Source organism: Anomaloglossus baeobatrachus, chromosome 3, assembly GCF_048569485.1.
Source record: "Anomaloglossus baeobatrachus isolate aAnoBae1 chromosome 3, aAnoBae1.hap1, whole genome shotgun sequence".
Lineage (NCBI taxonomy): Eukaryota > Metazoa > Chordata > Amphibia > Anura > Aromobatidae > Anomaloglossus > Anomaloglossus baeobatrachus.
Genome location: NC_134355.1, coordinates 635,719,183 through 635,740,472, shown reverse-complemented (window position 1 = coordinate 635,740,472; position 21,290 = coordinate 635,719,183). Strand labels below are relative to the sequence as shown.

Sequence of the window (21,290 nt, the reverse complement as noted above, 5' to 3'; positions counted from 1 at the left end):
CACAGGTGCAAGGAAGAGGGACATCACCGTCACCTACCGGGAGTGCAGGTGCAGCAGTCTGTGGGACCGTCCTACCAGCCGTTGGTTTACCGTACAAACTGTGTCCGTGTGTCAGGCTGAGTGAGTACCATAGTGCCGCAAGGCACAGCGCTGCCCCCGCGTCCCTGCGCCCTCCAGGCCCTACACTTCACATCTCATCACCGGGCCCTGGGATCACCAACCCCTACCCACGGAGGGGCAACACAACACCTGGCTGCGCCGCATCACCATCCCCGGGACCCCCACACTGAGCAGCGGTGGTGCAATCACCACAACCGTGGGTGGCGTCACGAACTATAACAATCCCTTCACCCAACAAACATCCCCTTTCACTCACGGGCGAGGAGTCTCGCTCGAGAAACCCCGGGATCCGGCCCACAGCTCGAGCCACCAGGAGCAGCTGCCGGACCCGAGCAGAAGGGGTGAGCGCGGTGTGCTGACACCCTCCTCCCCGCCCGCGACACTTCCACAAGACTTAAATGTAGGGTGCAGCAGTGGGCTGCCCTCAGCTGGTTTTGGCATTTTCTCAAGTGTCAACAATGGCCTTCATTATTGTAGTCTGATCAAACCTGAATGTTCTCCTTCTATATGGAATAAAGTACTTTAAGCAACAAATGAGACAGAGGAGTCCTTGTACATGGGGCTCTGCCCTTGTGACATGAACTTTTAGCATGCTTTGATGGACTCCTGAGGGTTTTAGTTGGCTTGTATGTCCAGGAGTCAAAATGGAAAGGCCACTATAGCATGCCCATGGTTGCAGTTTCTCAGCTTGGTGGTGCATCTAATTGGGGATTATTGGCGGAAGGTCACAACTAATTCTATCTTTGGCCATTACAGGTTAGCGTTCCTAATGTATATTTTGGCCACAGAAGTCTGCACACAAAGCACCAGCTCAGGTAACGTCTTCTAACATTGCCAGGGCCCAGGAGACTTCTCTACCACTAACCCAGGTTACGTTCTTTAGATTTCATAGTCTCCAGCTGCCGGAAGTCCCTGGTACAGCTCGATTTGCCTGCACAAAATGTTTTCAGGAAATATGTAAGATTTTCAGCAATTGGTAAGTTGTACTCTAAATTTTTTTTTTTTTTTTTTTTTTTAACTCAATTTAACATGTCATGGAAAAATGAATCATTGCTTTATTGGGTGTTTGTTAAAGGGAACCGGTCAGCAGAAATTTTGCCCTAAACCTAAGTTTCCCCCTCTGCAGCTCCTGGGCTGCATTCTAGGAAGCTTCCTATAGTTTTTTTGTGGCCCCTTTTATTCCAAAATAAATACTTTATAAACTTGTACCTTTTTCGTATACAAATTTCTTAAATCTTCCATGGGGGCGGGCTGCCTGATGTACGTTGCTGTCCTCCTGCCGATTTACGCTGCCCCCGAACGCTAAATTTCAAACCTCAGGACGCCGCCCCTGGGCGCCCGTGGTCCCTTCGCATGGGCTGTGCTATTGTAGCGGTGCCATGCACTGCGTGCACATGTGATCGCTGGTGACGCTTTGCGCGGGCACCGACTGCTCCGTCCGCTCCTCCCATCTATTTCCTGCTGCTGAGCAGGATGGGAAGGAGGTGACGTCCGGTCATCTGGCCAGCGAGCGTTTGCGCAGAACGCTGGAGGAATAGGCGAAAGTGCAGTAACGAGGTTATGGGCGGCACTTGCTGATGACACACAGAGCGCCGCCCATAACCTCGTGCCTGCGCAAAGCGTCACTAGCGGTCACACGTGCACGCAGTGCACGGCACTGCTACAGTAGCACAGCGCATGCGTGGGACCAGTGGCGGCGTCCTGAGGTTTGAAATTCAGCGTTCGGGGGCGGCGTAAATCGGCAGGAGGATAGCAACGTACATCAGGCAACCCGCCCCCATGGAAGATTTAAGAAATTTGTATACGAAAAGGTACAAGTTTATAAAGTATTTATTTTGGAATAAAAGGGGCCACAAAAACTATAGGAAGCTTCCTAGAATGCAGCCCAGGAGCTGCAGAGGGGGAAACTTTTAGGTTTATAGCTAAATTTCTGATGACAGGTTCACTTTAAATATGTAACTTGATATTTAAAAAAAAAAAAAAAATAGGAGTTTGCAATATATAGAATTCAGAAATCTTGACACTTGCACGCTACTCCTAGTCTGTATGGGAGAAATTCAGCAGTTTCATAATGATCAAACTGATTTACAATGGCAGATAACACCACCTATATACAGATGGTGGTATCCACCTTTCACAATAGGGTGATGTCACAGCTCCCCATCCTGTACAATGACTGATAACCTCTATATGAAGTAGATAACAGAGGGTCCACTGTCCGCATTAGCACTGCAATGTGCTTGCAGATTAAAGGGAACCTGTCAGCAGAAATTTTGCCCTAAACCTAAGTTTCCCCCTCTGCAGCTCCTGGGCTGCATTATAGCAAGGTTCCTATAGTTTTTGTGCCCCCTTTTAGATCAAAATAAATGGTTTTTAAAGTGGTACCTTTTCAGTTAGAAAATCTTGTTAATTCTACCACGGGGGTGGGCTGTCTGTCCGTTACTGTCCCTCCTGACTCTTTAGGCTGTCCCCAACGCTCATTTACATACCTCAGGACGCCACCCAGTGCATCCCAGGTCTCGCGCATGCGCTGTGCCACTGTAGCGGGACCGTGCACAGTTGGACCGCTGGTGACGTTGCACAGGCACGAGATTATGGGCGGCGCTGTGATTTTCATCAGCAAGCTCTCACCCATAATCTCGTGCCCGCGCTTTCCCCTCTGCCTCCACTGTTCTGCGCATGCCCTGGCTAGATGACCCAACGTTGCCTTTCCCATCTAGCCCTGGAGCAGGAAATAGATGGGAGGGGCGGAGCAGGACACCACCAATCATCTGGCCAGGGTATGCGCAGAACTGTAAAGGCAGAGGGGAAAGCGCGGGCACGAGAGGAAATGGGTGTTACAAGGTTCTGCATGCCCACCAGGATGAAGGGCCTACCCCTTTTAGGGACCCAGAACCCCAGTGCCTGTAACACCAAAAACCCAGGTAATCCCAGTTTTCCCCAACAAATCCCCCATACAATGGTACCTAGCTAGGGTGGGACAATAGATGGCTGCCTAGAGGTGGAGCCACTCCAGTCCACTAGTTGACCAGGTGGGAGGGGCAGACTGTGGAGAGTAGGGAGTACAGAGTTGACTGTGGAAGAGTGAAGGTGTCTGAGCAACATCCTGATTGACTGTGAACTGGTATCCAGGAGAAGTGGTTGCCAGTGGAGTACTCCCGGAACTATGCACCGACTGGGTACAAGACCCTAGGACATGAAAGAGCTTCAAGCTGACCTGTTAACACCTGCACAGGAAAGGGGACAATCAAGAACCTTGCTGACCCTAAAGAATCCAAAGACTCAGTAGCAAAGGGATGACCAGAGACCCCAACCCTACAGGGTTCACTCTAGTCAGGCAAAGTGGACAAACTACAGACTGGGGACCCCCAGTGTTCTATACCTCGGGGACCCACTTACCAGAGAAAGGTGCAAGGGAAGTAGGTACCAGAGAACCAGACTGGCACTGGGACCTGGAGGTGAAACCACCCAGCCTCGGGCAACCAGTTAACATCTCAGCAGTGAGTAAACCAGTTGCACTGAATATCTGTCTGGACTACCTTCTTCCGATGCCCACTGCACCATACACCTGCTGATGCAATACCCTACTTGTGGAGGGACTACCATACTAGCTGCTAATACAATCAGCCCCAGTAAAGACATTCTGCTGCGGCAGCTCCCTACATATAGCCGCAACACCGCAAGTGGCGTCACTTATAAACTTTATTCACCAATCCCCTGTAAATATCCCCATTACATAAAGGACACAGGTCACGGAACCGGGTAACTGCCACCACTGTGACATTCCCAATACACTGTCCGGAACTGAGTACCCCATATCCCTGGGTGCTACAGAAGCGTGACACCGTGCGGACAAATGCATTTGTGCATGTGTGACGCCCTGGGCAAGCCAGGGGGTCACAGGTCATGACACCACCACACCCCACATTCCCTGCAGGAACACAAAGGTCAGAACACAAAACCCTTGTTGCCTTCCTCCAGGCGCTGATGTCCACACCATGGGGTGGGCCAGGCGGTTGGCTCCGCCCACCAAGGAGTTCACAGTCCTGGAGGCGGGAAAACCAGGCAGATTAGTTGAAGAGGAAGTTTAGAGTTGAAGGGAAGTGGTAGAGGAGCAAGAGAGGCGTTAAGGTGGAAGAGAAAGTGAGTTAAGAGCCTGACGTTGGTCCAGGTGTGTGCCCCAGACTGAGACAGCAAGGTTGGCAGACGACAGTGAACGTTTGCAGGAGAGGCTGATCAAAGGTTGCCGAAAGGACCGTGGACGGGTGGTGGCCCGGCGGTACCGGAGCGGTATACGAAGAGAAGCCAGCACCATTGGCAGGGGCCTTTCGGATCCCGGCAAGGCTAGGAGTCACCGTGAATTTGCCAAATCCGTTAGTGAAGGGGACCTCCTGGGTCTCCCAACAGCCAAAGTCCCGATTGATGGCAACCGTCCAACCATATTGGAGAGACACCGCCAAGGCACCAGTTTCTCAGGGCCAGCGCCTGTGGGCAAAAGAGGGGCTCCTCCGGCTCATATCCAAGCTGGGTGGTAATCAATCGCTACAAACAACCGTATTTAGGTGCAGGAAAGAGACAGTCACCGCTAACTTGCAGGGAACCTCAACACCGCAGCCGTCTGAGGGAGCCGTCCAACCAGCCGCTTGTTTACCGTGAACTGTCATCATCCTTGGGTTGAGTGAGTACCTCCGTGCCGTGCGGCACAGTGCTGCCCCTGCACCCCCAACAGGCCCCATAACCTGCCTGTCAACCATCCTAACTCCCCATCGGGCCCCGGGACCACCAACCCCCCCCCCCTCTACCCACGGAGGGGAGGGCCAACATCTAGCTGCTCAATACCATCACTCCTGGGATTCCCATACAGAGCAGCGGTGGTGTCCACAGAATCACCACAACCGTGGGTGGCGTCACGGACAATAAATCCCCAAAACCAATCCCCCTTTTCACTCACGGGCGAGGAGTGCCGCTCAAGTCCCCGGGATCCGGCACATCGCTCAAGCAGCAGAGGCTGCGGCAGCCGGACCCGAGCAGAGGGAGAGCGCAGCGTCCCCTCCTCCGCCCGCGACACATGCAGCACACAACCGCGTGGTGTTGCGCTTCCACTGTAAATGAATGTGCTGCATACGTGCCGGATCAGGCATTGGCTATTGAATTTGGATGGAAGAGGAAAGACCTATCTAGTTTAAGGCAGGTATTTTCTGTTCTTTGCTTTCACTATTGGCTCACTACTTGGTGAGCAGTAATTGAGCAATTTCCTAAAGATATGGCTCTGTGGTTAACATTGGTGCTTTATACTGCTGTGGTCCGGAGTATAAGGCTGTGTCCACGCTGCGGAAAATGCGCGGATTTCTCGCGGAAAAGCCGCGGATTTTCCGAAAATCTGCAGCAGCGGCACTTCCCAGCCATTTCTATGGCATTTTGGAAATGCTGTGCCCATGCTGCGGATTTTTCCGCGGCGGATTTTGATCCGGAAAAATCTGCAACATGTCAATTATTGTTGCGGATTTTGATCCGGATTTTGGCTATTTAATTGGGAAGAAAAAAAAAAAATCCGCACCTTTGAAAAGGTGCGGATTTGCCGGGAAAGTCGCGGATTTTCATGCAGAAAAATCCGCAGCAACATTCTACCGTGGACACATAGCCTAAATCTCTCTAAGGACATCTGGAAGGAGTTTTCTACCTCCCACCCTCAAGATATTCAGATGGGGATCTAGATTGTGAGCCTTAATGGTGCTATACAAGAGAATAAATGCTGGTCAATTGTTTTCCACAAACTAAGTTGTACAACTGTTTTGCAGACCCGGCTGGCATGGCCCATGAGATCACAGATGCTGTGGCCATGAAGTGTGGTTACACCACCTCATATGATGACTGGGGGAACATCAACTTCAGGACATCTCTCTACAGCTGTTACGTGGAGATTGGGGTAAGGTACAAGTCTTGTCACCAGGTTCAGAGCTATTTTTTTAGGTTTCTGGAGAGTTGATGGTAACTTGTCCTATAGAATGACACCTACTACACAGTATCGGTGAAGATTGAGATCGCATCCAGGAGTGATATGGTGGATGCTGTAAGCTACGTAAAGGTGGTCAGTTGCCCGTATGTATGGAACCCACGTGAAATTATTTGTGAAACGAACTACATGGAGGTGAGACTTATTTCCCTTATGGCTCCACTCTGGAGACTAGTCATGTGGGTTCTGGATAACTATGGAGATGTTTGGCGGTATCTTGACTGACCTATAGATTCCTGGTACTCTTTACTTGGGTGGGGGAGGGTGTCTATCAAATATAATTTTTTTTTTTTTTTTTTTGTGTAGCTTATTGGAATTGATGATCATACATTTTCATCAATCTATAGCCTCAATCAAAATCTCATTATGCAGATGATTTGGAGACCTTGTATTACATTTCAACAGGTGTCGGTAAGAAGGAAAATTCCAGTGATTGCTGAGGGAGTCTTCAGAAATGAGCCAGAGGACTGGTCAACTGCTTTCCCCCAGGTAAGGACAGAATGGATGTAATGTGTGGGGGTTTTCATTCCTAGCCAGTACCTCAGTTGGGAGAGGTGGTCCTTTCCTACCTGCCTACCAGGTGACTTTGTATATTGAGTTGAACTGCAAAGGGCCCATATATTCTTTCACATGGGCTGTGATCTAAGCCCTTCCAAAAATGACTTTCTCATGAGAACTTGTAGGATATATATTTTGCCAGATTAGAGCTAATGATATAAACCAGGGATATTAGTTTCAAATAGAGGGCCAAAGTTAAAAACGTAGATAAAGTTGTGGGCCAACCTAATTGCAGGGCTCAGTTATCCATACAGAATGGGACTCGCATAATCGTCCATACTGAATTATGGGCATCTGCAATAATGCATCAGTTTGACATGTGATGTAAGGTGACTCCTGAACGGTCTTTGTAATCTCATACATTGAGCAAGCTACATAATGGAAACATTAAAATGGTTTAAATTAGTTTATTGTAAGGCTGCTTTCACATTGCGTTTTATATCTACATTCACTGGTCCTGTCAGGGCATCCAGTCTACAATGTTCAGGTGTCCACCTGCCGAAAACGTATATACGCACCTATATAAGCTGACTCCATCTGCTCCATTATAGTCAATGGCCCTGTCGGCGTATGTGTGGTACCCCAGTGGTCATGGGAGCCACAGTGGCGTTATTCTCCTCACCGGGGGGCAATGTTATGCCTGGAAGCAGCAGGAATATCTCCATGTCAGGTATAATCACACACACTTCCTCAAGTCCTGGTTGAGACGAGCTTCCCTGTGCATTCTGGGCTGGAGATGAGTTGGACAGGAAGAGACCTAATAACACGAGGCAACAAGAGACCGGTCGCTATGTGCCCACAGGAGTTTGTACCTGCGGATATATCAATCGACCATCGTTCTGTACCGGATCCTACCCCCCCCACCCCCTATAGGGAACACATGTAGGCTACATTCACATGACCGTTCCGTCTTTGTGGTCCGCAAAAAACTGTTGGTTTTTTTTTCGGACCGCAAACAAAACGGAAGCAGCAAGAAAGATGGATGACTAGAGGGATAGATGAGAGAGACATATATAATGTCCCACCCCCCTGCATATTCTAAGCTGGCACCCTTCTGTGACTCATGTGCCACTAAAGGGTGCTTAGCATTGTAGTTAGCCAAAAACATAAATTAAAAAAATGACGTGGGGTCCCCCTTTCTTTTGTAGCCAGCTAGAGTAAAGCAGACGGCTGCAGCCTGCAAACCACAGCTGGCAGCTTCACCTTGGTTGGTAATTCAAAACAGAGGGCACCCCACACTGTTTTTTACAATAAATAAATAAATAAAAAATTTAAAATAAATAACTTAAAACAAAAAACATGGGGTCCCCCAAATTGGATCACCAACCAAGGTAAAGCTGACAGCTGTGGTCTGGTATTCTCAGACTAGGGAGGGCCACAATTAGACACTTCCCAGCCTAAAAATAGCAGGCTACAGGCGCCCTAGAAGTGGCGCATCCATTAGATGTGCCAATCCTGGTGCTTCACCCCAACTCATCCTGTGCCCTGGTGTGGTGGAAAACAGGGTAATATATGGGGTTGATGCCAGATGTGTAATGTCACCTGGCATCAAGCCCTGGGGTTAGTGATGTCATGGCATCTATCAGCTGACCTCACCAACCCAGTCAGTTAAAACTTTTTTCCAAAAAAAAAAAACACTCCCCAAAACATTCCCTCTTTACCAATTTATTAAAAAGAAAAACAAATCTGGGTCTGGCGTAATAAGGGGTCCCACGACTATCCGTACCATAGTCAATGTCCCAGTCAATGAAGGACAGAATGTTCCCCATTGGCTGGGAGAGTAATGCAGTGACCTGAGCGAACATCAATAGGTCAGCCCAGGTCACTGCAGGGGATGATGAGCGCTGCTGTCAGGAGGTTAGATGAGATCCTTACCTGCTGTGACTATCTCCTGCACTCCTGACATCAGCGCTGTCACTGCCTTCTATGCCTGCCGCATTCTCAGCAGTATTGCCCGTGACATCACCGCTAGTGACGTGAGAACGCAGCGGACATAGAAGGCGTGACAGCGCTGATGTCAGGAGTGAAGCGAGGATTGTCACAGCAGATAAAAATCTCATCTAACCTCCTGACAGCAGCGCTCGTCATCCCTGTGTGACACCCTGGACTAGCCAGGTAGTCAGACATAACACCACATACACCCCCTAGACAGTTACAACAGTCAGACAAAAACCCTTGTTGCCTCCCTCCAGGGAGGAAAGAACTTCCTTTCCAATCATGCAATATGCTGCCACTGTCCAATGATTTGCCTGCCCTGAACATGAACCTCTACTTTGCTTGTATGCAGCATGATGGTGCATGCCCTCTTCTCTCATCTGTATCTCTGCCGCTAGGTGATTAAATACAGACTAGGGAAAAGAGCGCAGATAGGGTCTTGGGCTGCTTTCACCAATCCGGTTTTTCCTGTGCGGCACAATCCGGTGCTTTGCAGAAAAAACGCAACTTTTTTTTTTCCGCCAGTTGCGGTTTTTTTGCATAGACTTTTTTTTTTATATTCGTGCCGTATTGTGCCGCATGGCCTTGTGTTCCATCCAGTTTTTGCGCTGCATGCGGCAGATTTAGCTGATGCGGCGGCCGTATGGAACATTGCCTGGCACTTTTTTTTTTTTTTTTTTTTTTTTCCCCACTGCGCATGCTCAGTAGCCTGCCGCAAGCGGCAAAAACAGGACAGGCCACATGGAAACTTATGCAAAGGATGCAGGTTTGTCGCCGCATCCGTTGCATAGGTTTTAGAGCCGGATTGGCCAGCTCTGCTAAAACCGGAGGTGTGAAAGCAGCTTTACCAGATATATAAAACTGCAGTGTGTAATGGTATACTCACCTTATGTGGCTGTGAGTGTAGAAGCCACGACAGCACCACCAGGGACGCCGTGGCGCTGTCGTGGTGAAGGGAAAAAATTGAAGTATTTTTATTCCATAGGTCTACACATTTCAAAGTATAGGACCTGCAGGACCAAAATCAACAACACTAGTATTGATTTATGTGGGGGGTTTTTTGTGGTTTGTTTTTTCGTTTTTGGTCCTGTGTCGACCAGGGGGTACTCAGATCCGGGCCACGAGGTCACTTCTGTGGGTATCACGGTGGTGTGACCCGGTCTGTGATCCCAGGCTCCACAGTAAAAGGGGATTTGGTAAGGGAGATTGTCCGTGACGCCACCCACGGTTGTGGTGATTGTGTGGACACCACCGCTGCTCTTTATGGGGATCCCGGGAGCGGTGACAGGGAGCAGCTTGGTTGTTGTTTCTCCCCTCCGTGGGTAGGTGGTTGGTTGTCCTGGGGCCCGGTGATGGGGTAAGCAGGGTGCAGTGCTGCGGTGCCAGAGGGCATGGGCGTACTTGCGTATTTCAGTCACTGGTAAACTAGGAATTGCCGGAGTCCGCAGCCTTCGGTACGGGGGTGTTAGTGTCCCACACACGGTGCAGCAGCTCCTGTTCTTTCCCTGCAGCCAGGTGCCTTTCACTCTCTTCCTCTTTCTCCTCAGCCGGGAACGGGGAATCCACTCCCCTGCAGTGATCCGGGTCACCCTAGGTACTGTCGGGCCACTACCCTGCTCCGGCTACCTCTGGCCCCTTCCTCACTGCAGCCTGTCCCGGCCCTCTCGGAGCACGCTTCACTTTCAGCCTGGGAGCTACAACTCCAGACTCCTCTTCTGTCTGTCTCTCCACACACTCTGCTCCAGCCCCTCCCCTCTGCTTTTCTCTTACCCTGGGGGATGTGGTTTGTCCTGCTGCATCGGTGTGGGATCAGATTACCAAGGAGGATTAACTCTTTCTGTGACAACCTGGCTTTGCCAGGGCATCACATATACCTCAAAACAGACCTATGGAATATAATTAACAATTCATATTTTTTGGTCACTGCATGGTGTTAACCCCTTATCGTCTTTCCATCTTTAAAGGCTAGAGGATTATCACAGCAGGCAGTGGACAACAACAAAACTCTGGTCACTTGGTCTCTTATCATGCAAAAATTACTAATCATTTTTATACAAGTGATTTGCAGATAAAATATTTATTCACTATTCTAGTGAGTACAGGGACCAAATTATTGTATCACTTTTGTCCTTCAGGCAGTCAGCGGTCTCATGTCTGTGTGGCAAGTGGTTTTTCACTTGTCTTCCACCCTAAAATCCACAATGATGATTGATGATGCACAGAACATTGGCTATGGAATTAACACCACAGAATCCAGGGTCTTATTGAGGTCGCCCTACAATGCTAGTCAAGCTGTGCCTCAAAGGGTAACTATCAAAAGCTCCACTGTATGGTTTTGGGATTTATTTATTTTTTTTAATACCCTAATCTATTAAATTTAATTTGTCAGCAAGTGTTCGCTATTCAATTTGAGAGCAGCATGATGTAGGGGCAGAAATCCTGATTCCAACATTGCTTGGTGAAGTTTTGATCGGTCTTTTGTAGCAGTAGTCAGCATGTTGAGCTGTTTATAACCCCACTCACACCAATGATTGACAGCTTGCTGACTGGTTGTGGGGAGGGTTACAGATTAGTTGGACTGCCTTGCACATGTTAGTCCAGCAGTGATAATCTCCTGATTTAACAGATTGTATTGAAACTATAGCAAGCTACTGAACAAGTGACACATCCCTGGAATCAGATGATCTGCCCCTAAATCATGCTGTTCCCAGATTAAATCTAAAGAGAATAAAAAAAATTCCCTTCTGTCTTTACAATTTTATACTCAAAGTTACAATCTATTTTTGCCATTTCAGATTAGTGGTGTGACTTTCTCAACTGTAAGGGCTACACTATTCTACAAACAGCGCTGGTTCATTTACTTGGTTGATAATGCTGTTGCCTGCCCAATAGGTGAGTTTCCAGCAATATTTGGTCTCAGTCACCAATAATAGTATGAGTTTGGTCTTAATAGCCCCTAATTCAGGTAACCATTCTACAAACCTCCATGGTTCTCAAACATTTTTCCCTTCACCCATGACAGCACCACGTGATTACATGGGTGCTGTCATGGGTTCTGAAAAACAGCTACTGGTAAGTAATCTTTATTGTTCCCTTCACCCATGACAGCACCCATATCATGTGGGTACTGTCATGGGTGAAGGGGGGGGGGGGGGAAGCTACCGGTAAGGGGGGGGAGGGGAACCAGCTACCGGTAAGTAACCTTCATCTTATTCATTTTTTTTTTTTTTTTTTTTTTTTTTTGTTCCTTTCCAGATGATGTGAAGTTTGCGAGCGGCTCGATCCTGTGGGCCGTCCAGAAGAACATTTCTCCACTTCTCACTGGTGCAAAAACGATCCAGCACAGTCTAATCCAGTTTGGGGTTGACCTTCTGAATTTAACAGATGCAGAAATTGTTTCTAGACAGTATGAGATTGTGGACAGCAACACTGTGACTAACATAAGGATACCTGTGGGAGCTGAAGGAGGATATTATAAGGTGACTATGAAAACTACCTTCATATACTGTCTGATCCAGAGTTGTGGTATCATGTTGGGGTCTGAAATAGTGTGGGGTCTTCTGGTGTAAACATTCCATTTGGTTCTTAGATCTGAGTACTCCTGATCTTCTATACTCTTGCTTTTGTCCCCAGAGCCATGTTGTAAACTCCCAATATGGGATAACCTACAATATCCGCCCATTTCTTGAAAACCTTTGGCTGGATGATAGCTGGGGCATCACAAAATACACGATCATTAAGGACATAACGACACCATTTGACCAACAACCACCCGTTGTAATCAATGGTAAGGCTTCACAGAGCAGCCACTTTCAGATTTCTTCCTATTCTAACTGTGTCCTTCTCCCTTATAGCAACTATACTAACAACGCAAACGTTTACAATCACGGTTGGAACCTTTCTACCCGATGTCCAGTTGGTCAATTTGACAATCGGTGGTGTCACCTTGACTTTGCCACAGGCTACTAACCTTGGATATGTCATTGAGAATAAAACTCTTCCAAATGGAAACGTGACCTTCATTCTTAAAGTTCCTTTTGGTGATGACCGTGTGACCAAGGAGGTATGTGTAACCTTAAATGTAACAGACTTCTCCCCAAATTTTAAAGGGAACCTGTCAGGTCCAGTATATACAGAGCAGCACCAGCAGTTCTGGGTAAATGTGTTGCCCATTAGCTATGGGGTACTGTTCCGGGCGGTGTACCGCTGGGGAGATGTCACTTGGTGTCCGTTGCCTGGTTCCGTGGCCCTGGGGACACTTTTTTTTTTTTTAAAAAAAAAAAAAAAAATTACAAGGGAGGTTAGATAAAAGTTAATAGCCGCAATCCGCAAGTGGCGTCACATTATGTAGTTGGAGCTGCTGCACAGTTCTCACTACTGGTGTTGGTGGCAGCCTGGATGTTAAATCCTCCAAGCAGGGCCAGGCCCCAGAGGATAGGTGCAGAAAAGGTAGGCCAAACAAGGGGTTGCAGTATAACTAGTGACTTTACTAGAGGTCTCTTTTTGAACTGGTCACCTGAGGCAGGCTGGCCACCTTAGTCCCAGTGCCGGTGTAGTGACTTAGTGACTTCTTTCCCCCGCACCTGTCTCTAGTTGGTGGGTCCCCATGGCTTGGAGTGTCTGGGGGTCCCCTCCTGGTAGTCTCTCAATGGTAGTCCATATGACAGTAGCGTGAACCCTGTGGGGTTTGAGTATGGTCCTGTCCCCAGTTCTCCTGTTGCTACTGTGTCCCGAACTTAAAGGTCAATGAGGTCCTTGATGGTCCCCTTGTGGCGCCCCTGACCTGGTCAGGCACCACTGAGTACTGCACCCATGCTGGGGGCAGTACAATACAGGTAATCCAGAAGGCTGACCGAGGTGTGACTACACAGGTGCATAGTAATCAGGTCTCACATGTACCTTTTGATAGGGACACCTGTCAAGACTCGTATTGAGGGATGCCAGCTGTCGCCCAGTTATAATTGATGACATGGCAAAATTTGTGTTTGCTGTTAAAGATTGTAGAACCACACGACGGGTAAAGCGTTCCATGGGGCACGACACCATTTTTATTTATGGTACTGTACAGTGCAGTCATGGCATTGCATGGGCTGTAGTGTACAAAGTCATGGCATTGCATGGGATAACCACTTAATAGATTTTCTAGTCAGATCCCTGTACAGATCAGCTCAACCAGTAATGAGTAAACAAATGCAAAACTTACACAATGATAGAAGCCTAGCCATGGGTATTGAGCCTTTCCATCTAGAGCTAGTCTGAGCGTGCCTGGCACTGCTGTATAGATGTGGACTCAAACCAACCCTGTAATCTTAAGGCATTTGCAGAGGCATAGGGAAGGGGGGGGCAGCATCCGCACCAGGTGGCACGTGTCGGGGGTGGCATTTTGGGGGTAAAATAATATAAAAATCTATCTGTGATAACACATGTAGAACAGGAACTTTCTGCTTACCTGTCCCTGGCGTTGCTGTCCATGCTGCTGATCTACGGCCTCTGGTCCTGCCGACTCCCCGCTGCTGCTTCCGGCCTGCAGTGGAGTGAATATTCATGAGCATAATGAGCGGGGGTCGGAAGAAAGTGCCAGCAGCGGCAGAAACGGCAGTGCTGGAGGAGTATAGAATTTCTTTCAGACATGTGTTTTCTCAGGTGTGTCACACAAATCACATCCGTGCGGTCCGCGTGACACCTGTGATGCCAGAGGAAAAACTGACATGTCTACGTGTGGAGCACACATGCTCCACACAGTCCATGGCAAAACATAGACGTGCGCGCAGACCCATTGATTTTAATGGGTCAACATGTGTCCGTGTCTCGGGTACATGAGGAAACGGACAAAACATGTACCGGAGACACTGACGTGTGAGGGAGGCCTAAGGGTTTTAATTTAAGGGAGTAGCATGTAACACTGGAATGACTACATCACTCGTTTTGTGGGCTTACAGGAAATGTTATAATTCATTCAATATTTCAGACTGTTCCTGATGGCATTCTGTTTACCCTGAATGTAACGTTTGGATTTCTAATTATTCCAAATGAGGAAACCTTCACTACGACTGCAACCATTGACTGTTTAATCCGTGAGTAGTCTATAGTAAAATTTTCCAGACTAAAAATACTGATATTTGGTATCTAGTAGATGACATTTAAAGTGTTGGCACTTATGCTATATGCAGAGGGAAGCCTACAGAGGTGATCTCTTATTTTGTAAAGCATTTTTTTTTGTGATGGTACCCAAACATCTATATATCGCACTGACCAGAGGAACAAAGCCACCTAATCACTTTTACTACAAGGTGAACAGTGTAACAAATACATATAAATAAAACAAATTCTTCAACCAGTTATTAATCAGTTCATTTTGCCTCCCAAAGATTGCAGTATGGCACAACTCACATTTATCCTGTGCTCTATGTTGAGCACTTACACAAGGGATTGTGTGTAAGGCTGAGCGGTCATGATCAGGAATAGCAGCATTCTGGATGCTGCAGGTTTTCACTGAGCCCCAAACTCTGCATTTAGTACAAGCACAGTGGATGGGATTCATAGAATCCGATGCACACTGCTTTTCTCCATGGCATAAACTGACATCTGGTGTGGGTTACCTCCACCTCCCCACAAAAAAATAAAGGAACCTGCACATTCAAAAGTGCCCCACAATGTGCCTAAACCATTTAACATTAATGTTTGGCATTATTGTAGTGAGGAAAGCCTGCTTAATTTACAGAGCAGGTTTCCAGAATCACAAGCTGGAAACAATGTACAGGCACTAAAAGGACTTGCAGTCTTTAAATCTGCTACATTCTCTGCATTTGACCCAATGGGTTTCTCTAGAGACTAAATCGCTACACCCACAGATTACCAGAGGGGTGTAACTTCCAAAATTTGGTCCCTTGAGGGAATTTCTTCTGTCCTGGTACTTGGAGGCTCTGCAAATATTGTCCACAAACTAATCTAGGAAAATGTGTGCACCAGAATTCAAATGGTGCCCCTTACTTTATTTTGCACTTTTTCTCAAATGTAGTTTTTGACCACGTGATATTGGCCTACTCAAATTGCACAACAAATTATATGGTGCACTCTCCTCCTCCTCTTCCCTCTACCACAAATGTTGCTTTAAGTAAATCTTTTATTTTCATTAAAGGATTCTTGTTTTTTCCTCCCCCTTCCTTCCCAAATCTTGTAAAGCACTTGGGGGTTCAAGGTACTCCCCAAACATCTAGATGAATTCCTTAAGGGGTCTAGTTTCCAAAATAGGGTCACTTGTGGGGGTTACACTACTGGGCACCTTTGGAGAGCCAAAAGTGGCATCAGCTGACAATTCAATCTAATTTTTGCATTCCAAATGGTGCTTCTTCCCTTCAGAGCCATGCACCCAACCAGTAGCTTTACCCCACATGTGGTATAATCGGTGTACTCAGGAGAAATTGCACAACAAATTGTATGGTGCTTTTTCTCAATTACCGTTGTGAAAATAGGCTCGCGTAACCTTTTTGTGGCTAAGTGAAATTTTTTATTTTCCTTCCATATTGCTTAAGTTCCCATGAAGCGCCTAAAAGGAAAAACCTATTGTGCTGATAGTAAAGATTTCCCCACATGTCTATTTTTGCATGGAGACATAACTGTCTGAAAATAGAATTTGCACACTTTGATTTAAGATATAAATTCAAACACAAATATTGTCTTAAATTTTACCACCATTATGAAGCCCAATATGTCACAAGTCAGTCACTGGGATCCATGGAAGTGTTTCAGAGTTACTACACTGGTCATGAAGCAGAAATCTTTGCTGGGTGTGCAGGGTTAACCCAAGAGCAGGGCTGGTGTTAAGGAGGGGAAAACTGTGCAGTGTCCAGGGTCCACAGGAGCTCCACTAATCAGTTGTGGTGACTGCTTCAGGACCTTTGATATTTATAATTATGCTGCAATGCTATGGTATTGTCTAATTTTACCATATACAGCAAAAGCAGGTTATGGTCCCAAGAGGACTACAATCTTTTTTTTTTTTTTTTTTTTTTTTTTTTTAAATCTCCCACCTTTTTTGCCTCTTTAAAAGATGAAAAATACATGTGGCTCCAATTTCTAATACAAGCCCTACAAAAGAGCCCTGTGCAAAATTCTGTTCAAAAGATTTCCAACAGAGGTGAGGCCTCCAGGTGCCCCACTCGCTGGACCTGCCATCCTATTTAGCTTTTGGTTTGGCCTACCACACATGGCCAGTTCTGCCTTGTCCCCTTCTACAGATCTTACAGATGTGGTGGCACTTTATCTAGTGGATCAATGTCATATTTCTGTACTGGAACCCCTTGTCACACAAGGACCCCCTCTTAAAGTCCTACAGACATGTCAATCTCCCTCTTGGCCTATGTGGTCCATGCTTGCCACTCTGGCAAACCATGGTCTGAGTGGCTAACTTCCCCCGTTTAAACAACCACACCTTAACACTGACAAATGTATCCTTCACCCAACTAATCAAGTGTATCCCAAAAAACTATCAACACTTTCCATGTCCAAGACATACTTCAGACTTGAAGAATTCTCACCAACCAAAGCTTTAGCTGCCATGGGGCCACATGTACCTGCTGGTATCACCTCCAGTGTAAGTGCATAATTAAACCTTTATGTATCAAGCATGAACTCAAAGGCTGTGCACTCAACATAAATTTGCATAACAATCCTTGTTCAAGTTAACAGCCCTTTAAAACTGTTCTTGGGGTCACTGGGTGGGAGCTGTTCCAGTTTTCCACCATTTTACAAGCTGACAATAGCTTTGTCTCCCCTTCAGGTCAGCCTACCGTTAGTCCTTGTGGGCAGAAAGGCGACTTGTTGATGACTACACTGGGAAACCTTGATCCAAGCTGGCTTATATACATCAACAATGTACAGGCAACACTAAGTAGTGGCTTGCTATCGAATGTCAACGCAACACATGCTACAGTCGCGGTCCCGGCAGCCTCTAATCTTGTCATGGACGAGGTAAGTGGCCACAAGGTCAAACTTCGTGCTTGTATAAGCTTCAATAGCTCCAAGTAGAGGATAAAGTAGACTTCGACATCAGTGCAGAACTCCTTTTTATAAATATTGTCTGTATGGGGTCATCACAACTAACATGGATCAGCACTGCAATTCCTAGATTGCTATGTAAAGTCAGAAACCCAGCAGATCCCATTTAAAGCAAGATTTAGATGCAGTTTCACAAGGTAATGGATCGGTTTCCAATATATCCCCCTTCTTCCAGTCCATGCAGCCCAAGTAAAGACAAGTGTATATGATCTAGTTTTGGGGCCACACACAAGGGAACTGATTAATTTTCTAGTCATTAAATGAATTTGCCAAGAATCCTGAATTTACTATAGCGGTGCTTGAGTGATCACTCGCTGGAGTATGTTAACTCCCAAAAGTTGGCACCACTTAAAATTTAATTTTAATTTTTCTAAGGACTTGTTTAAAAAAATTAAATTGCTACAGGGGTAGCAAATACATTAAATGTTTTGGAATATTATTATTTTTTTTTTTTTTTAAATCCACAAACTCCTTGCAAGTAAAAGTAAAACTGCCCAAAGGACTAGTGAAAAATTTTAGTTTTATCCCCCTCCCACAAACCTAATTTTAAAGCTCACCATGATTTTCCTCTATAACCTAAAGCCAGTGCTATAGTGGCACAATCAGGCTGACTCTATACATACCTTGTAGTTGTCAGGATGTATACGTTTTGAAACACAAGCAAGTAAGTTTGTAAAATCAGCAGCTTATTGAAGGACAGCAGCTGATAGCTGGGGTTGGTATTCATAGTTATCTCCTCCCCCTGTTTATACTAATTTTGTTATCAAATCTATTTACTTTGTGACTAGAAGGACCTGTGCTGATGTCATTCCCATGTGACCAGAAGGGGCAGGGCCTCAGCCAACATAGCTGATACCAGGTAGCAACCTTTGTTGGCTGAGGCACCACTCCTTCTGGTCACATGCCTATGACACAAGCATAGGTCCTTCTAGTCACAAAGTAAATTGATTTGATAAAAATTAGTATAAACAGGGGGAGGGGATAGCTTGGGTGGGTATTCAGTTATTAGCTGCTGTCATTTAAAGCTGCTGATTTTGCAAATTTGATTGCTTCAAAATGGATAAATCTGAGCTGACCAATATAGGTATGTATAGAATCAGCCTGATAGTGCCAGTATAGCACTGGCTTTAGCTTGTATAGGAAAATCCTGTTAATCTGTGCACTTTAAAGGAAACCTGGTCAGTGACTTAAAGTGCAAATGTGGGGAAAGGTTAATTTGATTCAATTAACATTTGACTAAATTGCAGCTAGATTTCAGCTTGGAGTTTTCTGAAAATGGATTGTAGTATTTAAAACTTCTTTACATAGTGAAGAGCCCAATATGTATTTGGTATAAGATTAGCAAATTCCTCAAATTAGAAATATAGGGTTTTCTCTTGGTTGGTTATGTTGTATCTCATGTGCAGGGTATTGCATTGCCTTGTGTATCCAAAGTTACTATCACAAGCAACTTACTAGGAGTTTTTGCAGCGTAAGGCTGGGACCACACAGGGATCTACAGCGATCTTCGCATGACTCTGCTCACACTGGCAGTACAGCAGAGCAGAGTGTCTCTGCGACAGGTCCGATGCAAGCGGGCCGGCACTGAGGGGCGGGAGGGATTTCTCACTCTCCTCTGTAGCTGGCTATTGCCATTGTCTCCCTGCACTCGTTGTACACCGTGTACTGAGTGCAGTGTGTGGTTTTTTTTTTTTGTTTTTTTTGTTTTGTTTTTTTTTATCACTCCACTCCCGCTTTTTCATGCCATGTGGCTTAGGCCTTAGCTGCTTGTGATCATAACCATTAAATATCTAAGCTACTGCAATGCCCTGCACTTGAGGTAAGCAACATAACTAATCAAGAGAACTACTACACATTTCTAATTGGAGGTATTTGCTAACGTTTTACACCTACATATTAGGATCGGTTCTGTGCTTCACATAATGGGGTGTTCCTATTTGGGCTAACAATCCTGTGTCCTGTCTTCCAGGTGACCAGTGCAGGGTTTGCTGTAACAATTCCCATAACTATAAAAGATAAAGATGGGAATGACGTTTCCTCAGTGGTGGTTTCCTGTGACTCGCAGTCAAACCCAGTTGGTATGTGTGTGGTTTTGGCACTGTTGGTGAGAAGCTTTTACTTTTTTCTAATTTGTATTTTTACAGTTTGCCTTTCAGATGGGACAATGGAAGTGTCGGTAAAAAAACTGTGGAATATGCCAGACATGGACCTGTCAAGACTCGTATTGAGGGATGCCAGCTGTCGCCCAGTTATACTCGATGACATGGCAAAATTTGTGTTTGCTGTTAAAGATTGTAGAACCACACGACGGGTAAAGCGTTCCATGGGGCACGACACCATTTTTATTTGTGGTACTGTACAGTGCAGTCATGGCATTGCATGGGCTGTACAGTGTACAAAGTCATGGCATTGCATGGGATAACCACTTAATAGATTTTCTAATCAGATCCCTGTACAGATCAGCTCAACCAGTAATGAGTAAACAAATGCAAAACTTACACAATGATAGAAGCCTAGCCATGGGTATTGAGCCTTTCCATCTAGAGCTAGTCTGAGCGTGCCTGGCACTGCTGTATAGATGTGGACTCAAACCAACCCTGTAATCTTAAGGCATATGCAGAGGCGTAGCAAGGGGGGGGGGCAGCATCCGCACCAGGTGGCACGTGTCGGGGGCGGCATTTTGGGGGTAAAAAAATAAAAATAGAAGAAATAATTGTTTTAAACTCTTAACAACCATGACATACTGGGTACGTCATGGTAACTTGGTACTTAACGACCCATGATGTACCCAGTACGTCATAGCAACATTGCGGCCACGGTGGCTGCGATTGAGCAGGGACCTCTGCCTGACCTCAGGTGGGGTGGTGTGAAATCCGCCCCCCCCCTCCTCTTAGACCTGCAGAGGCCGTGATTGGCTGAGCTGCGTTAATCAGCCAATCACAGCCACTGACATTTCAGCCATTGAGTGGCTGAAACATTAAAATCCATCCATGACCAGTGCAGCTATAGCACTGTTCACTGGCTGGAGCTGGATAAACTTTGTTTCACCCACCCCCAACTCTGATTGGAGAGATCGGTCACAAGGCCGATCTGTCCAGTGACCGATCTGTCCAATCACCTTGGATCTGGGGCCAGTGACCTGTAGGCGACCATTCCCCCTCAGCTTCACTCCATCCATGAAAGCTGAGGAGTGATCCCTGCAAGTGCCATTTGGTAAGGTCCCCAATCCACCACTGCCTCCTTTCTGCTGCACTGCCGCAGCAGTAGTCACTGCCCCGATCCACACCACTACTGCCTCCGATCTGCCACCACCCTCCTCTATTTGATGCCCCCCCCACCCCTGCAGCCACCACCGCTCTCCCATCAGCTGCTGCCACCGTCAATCTGTCACCCAATACTCAAGATACCCAAATTATATAATGTATAATATAAAAAATATATATTATATTAAAATATTTCTGGATTATCGATTGCAAACAGAGGGGGTCAGAAATCGCCAGAGGCCAAGCAGAGCAGCACAGATACGGTAGATGCAGGGGACTTGGATTTAAATCACCGCTCCACTGGTGCAATAAAAAATGCTGTAACGGTGCTTTTTACTTTACTG

General features: G+C 46.5%; 1 protein-coding gene across 1 annotated transcript in view; it reads left to right on the top strand.

The window, feature by feature from the left end:
* Window positions 1-21,290, top strand: part of LOC142297346 (zona pellucida sperm-binding protein 2-like) — a 58,356-nt gene that overhangs the window by 20,594 nt on the left and 16,472 nt on the right. Inside the window, exons 2-14 of the mRNA XM_075341579.1 lie at window positions 1,004-1,096; window positions 5,919-6,046; window positions 6,125-6,268; window positions 6,539-6,622; window positions 10,762-10,932; window positions 11,422-11,518; window positions 11,882-12,105; window positions 12,260-12,413; window positions 12,481-12,689; window positions 14,595-14,700; window positions 17,406-17,596; window positions 19,653-19,761; window positions 19,828-19,994. Of these exons, the coding sequence (XP_075197694.1) occupies window positions 1,004-1,096; window positions 5,919-6,046; window positions 6,125-6,268; window positions 6,539-6,622; window positions 10,762-10,932; window positions 11,422-11,518; window positions 11,882-12,105; window positions 12,260-12,413; window positions 12,481-12,689; window positions 14,595-14,700; window positions 17,406-17,596; window positions 19,653-19,761; window positions 19,828-19,994 (1,877 nt within the window). The remainder of the gene's footprint in view (window positions 1-1,003; window positions 1,097-5,918; window positions 6,047-6,124; window positions 6,269-6,538; window positions 6,623-10,761; window positions 10,933-11,421; window positions 11,519-11,881; window positions 12,106-12,259; window positions 12,414-12,480; window positions 12,690-14,594; window positions 14,701-17,405; window positions 17,597-19,652; window positions 19,762-19,827; window positions 19,995-21,290) is intronic.